Source organism: Diaphorina citri, unplaced genomic scaffold, assembly GCF_000475195.1.
Source record: "Diaphorina citri unplaced genomic scaffold, Diaci psyllid genome assembly version 1.1 scaffold4418, whole genome shotgun sequence".
In the NCBI taxonomy this organism is placed as follows: domain Eukaryota; kingdom Metazoa; phylum Arthropoda; class Insecta; order Hemiptera; family Psyllidae; genus Diaphorina; species Diaphorina citri.
Genome location: NW_007381817.1, coordinates 1 through 3,277, shown reverse-complemented (window position 1 = coordinate 3,277; position 3,277 = coordinate 1). Strand labels below are relative to the sequence as shown.

At 40.3% G+C, this 3,277-nt stretch overlaps 1 protein-coding gene across 1 annotated transcript in view; it reads left to right on the top strand.

Annotated features, from left to right (window-relative positions):
* LOC103521028 (papilin-like) overlaps positions 1-2,396 on the top strand; it is a 9,977-nt gene extending 7,581 nt beyond the window's left edge. The window contains exons 9-10 of the mRNA XM_008486132.2: positions 1,388-1,561; positions 2,113-2,396. Of these exons, the coding sequence (XP_008484354.2) occupies positions 1,388-1,561; positions 2,113-2,381 (443 nt within the window). The 3' untranslated portion in view covers positions 2,382-2,396. The remainder of the gene's footprint in view (positions 1-1,387; positions 1,562-2,112) is intronic.
* The last annotated feature ends 881 nt before the right edge of the window (positions 2,397-3,277 follow it).

Genomic DNA, 3,277 nt, shown 5'->3' with positions numbered 1-3,277 from the left:
AAGGCACAAGAAAGAAAAAGTAAATAAAAGTTTTACTTACTTAGAAAGTGACGAAACATCAAAAGCATCGTTACTTAGTTGACGATGAAATATAATCTGAGCACAAACAGACACAGACACAGCATCGTCCGGGTAGGCAATCATCCATACGGAAGAGTAGGTTTAAAACCCGCTCTTCTCCTGTGTTATTAAGGGTGAATACAATCCACGACCGACAGCCGCACTCTGTAATCTGCCCAAAAAACAGCTTTATTGAAACTCTTTTCTTTTTGTAAACACTAAAGCAACAAAAACTTTTTTTTGATCAAAACAAACTCTGAGCCTTGTTCTGGCTTAAACAAAAACAAAGAACCAGCTAAATCCTGCTTCTGTATTTTTGACGCAATGGTCTGTTCCTATACAATTTTTGTCAAAAAAAGAACCAAATTGAAATGGACTGAGCCTAAACCGATTATTCTCTTCCTCACGTTGAAAAAGGTTGCCACTTCCTTTTGGCCTTCCCCTTTAAAACAGTTTATGGAAACCCGATAGCATGAACTCTAAGATGCCTTGATATCTATACGCATTGTTTACACGGCATTCAACTGTAGGCGCATCCCAAGCAAGTAGGACACTTGATCGTTCGCTAGCAGAGTCAACAGATACAATCTTATGACGCTGGACTGCAATAAAATTCTCGATATAAAAGACTCAATTTCAGACATCATCATAACATTAAACCTAAACTTTAATGTAAACTGTCCTGTAAGCTCTTTTTTGCACACTTTGAGTGGCTAGTTCTCCTCGAGGCCCCAACGAAGACTAGACCTCCATCACCTCCTCATTTTCACTCCAAGCAAACAACTCTCGCCTCAATAGCATCTTCAAAGTTGGAAAACATCGTGTCTCTCGGAGACTCAAGTTGAGTAAAACGTAGACATCTACCGCCGCATGACACGATCAAGGTAAACCAATTTGTACGACGGACACAGCTGTCTTATCCATTTCTACAGTTCTAAAAAGGGATATTCAAAACTTAAACTCAAAAACCCAGGGGGCCAGATTTGAAACCTTTTTTTTTTTTTACCGGGAACGCCCCAAAATCCTAACCTTTTCGTAGTCGCAGCTAAAAGGTCGGCCCGGCAGCCTTTTTGGAATTCGTTAGCACCCTTGGGCAGGTCACGAAAACAAGCTTTTTAGGAACGCCCTAAATATCACCTAATAAATACAAAAGGCTCAGTTGGATAATGTAAAAAACAAAAAGGCGAAAGTCTTTCGATTCTTTCGAAGCAAGAGAACAAATTTGACCGAATTATAAATTTCCTCCCAGCTCAGTTAGATAATGTAAAGGCGAAAGTCTTTCGAAGCAAGATAACAAATTCGACCGAATTATGAATTTCTTCCCCAGAGACCAGCACTGTCCTGAGCACTACTGAAGGATCCACTTCCACGCCACTGGAAAAAACAACCGTCACTGATTTGACGAGTGAAGGGTTCTCTGAGTTACCTTCGTCCACTGGCTCCACCACTGAGGTGTCCACTATCACCACGTCCTACGACACTAGTTCGCTTTCAACAATTGGTAAGTTTCTATGGCTTTTAAGTCTAATGAGATCATGTCTTGAGGAAATTGGCTTATCCCTTGTAGCACACACTTATTCTTTGAACTTCACTAAGAACCCGGGAATTCAAGGGGCCCCCACACGGAATGGCTGGCTTTCTCCTATCCTGTCTTCCTTCTTTCTTTAAGGGACGATAAGACCTCAACAGTTACAGTTTCCACTATAAAAACCTCTTCGAAAATCTTAAATAAAATTGGAGAACCTTTTGTAAATTGCTAAAAATTGTGGAAAACATATGAGGTTTTCTGGAAATATAGAATAGTGAGAAGGTCTGTTACGCCAAAATAGACCTTTTTGTCCTCTTTTCACAAGAAAACGGCTCGACCGATTTAGATGAAATTTTTTGTGGTTGTTAAAAAGAGTATTGAGGGTGACAGAGGCTGCTTAAAATTGTCACATTCCATCCTGATTCAAAATGGCGGCGCTTCAAAATCATGCCTCTTAAGCTGCACTGATCCCGTACAAAGGACGGGTCAAGCACTAGTCTAATCTAAAGTAAATGTGTTTTCAGACTCGACAACCACTCTGAATCCCCTCCAGACGGCAATCGTGAAGGAAGTGACGTTGAAGAAATGCAAAACCAAAAAACCCAAGAAGCCAAAATGTGACACCACGGAGTTCGGTTGCTGCTTCGATGGCATCACGGCCGCCAAGGGACCGTTCAGTGCAGGTAAAATAGCGTTTGGATTAGAAAACTCTCTTGTTTTCATATCGATATTATTATGTGGGTACTGGGTATGCACTATGCAATGGGGTAGAAAAAACTCAATGAAGAGATAAATTTAACATACTCGTACGCTTAAGGCAAGTCAGACATGTCCCTCGAGTAGTCTACTCCAAATAAAGCCCTCTTTAATGTTTTCCCAGTTATCTTGGTCCAACGACTCCATCAATTTATAGAGAATGTCATAGGAATAAACCCCAGACTTGATCAAACTTCATTTTATTACATTATTTTGTCATCATTTGGGTAAATTTATGCTAAAGTAAAGTTTGATTTCAATCAAAGCTCATTTACATTTGACTTCTTCATTGTTTTCCCTTTAACTTTGGTTCAAGTACTCGATAAATTTGACTTCCCCACAGAAGTATATCTGGGACATATCTATTCATACATTATGCTAAACCCATGATTTACTTACCTTCCTATTCTGAATTGCTCTTTGGGCCCATTGGTGTTGGAAGAATTTGTCTTTGGACGCCCAGAAGTCCGAGCTCCTTCCTGATCCTATGAAAATTTATATGGTCTCAAAGACCCTTGAGATGATGTTTTTTCTACAGTAGGTATAATATTATGATGTGTAGGTTTAATGATAGTTAGAGTTAGAGGTAGGTAATTGTTCTGTAGGAAGGAAGGAATTTTAATTGTTTAAGCATAAATGCTTGTCACAAATGTCGTTCCCCACTTCATATACTACGCTAAATTTTATGACATGACTTGGACTCGAACCACCAACCTCCAGATTCAAAGTCCACCGTGCTAACCACTGCACCACTGAGGTTGGTGGTAATTGTTCTGTATTGTGTAGTCTTAAGCTGTATCCACACATAGTCGACCGACCGTCGATCGACATCGGCTAAACCATCCACACTGCCTCGATAACATAGATTCACCTCATCGGTCGACCGCCGGTCGATTATGTGTGGACACAGGTTTAGACCTACCCTATGGTTCT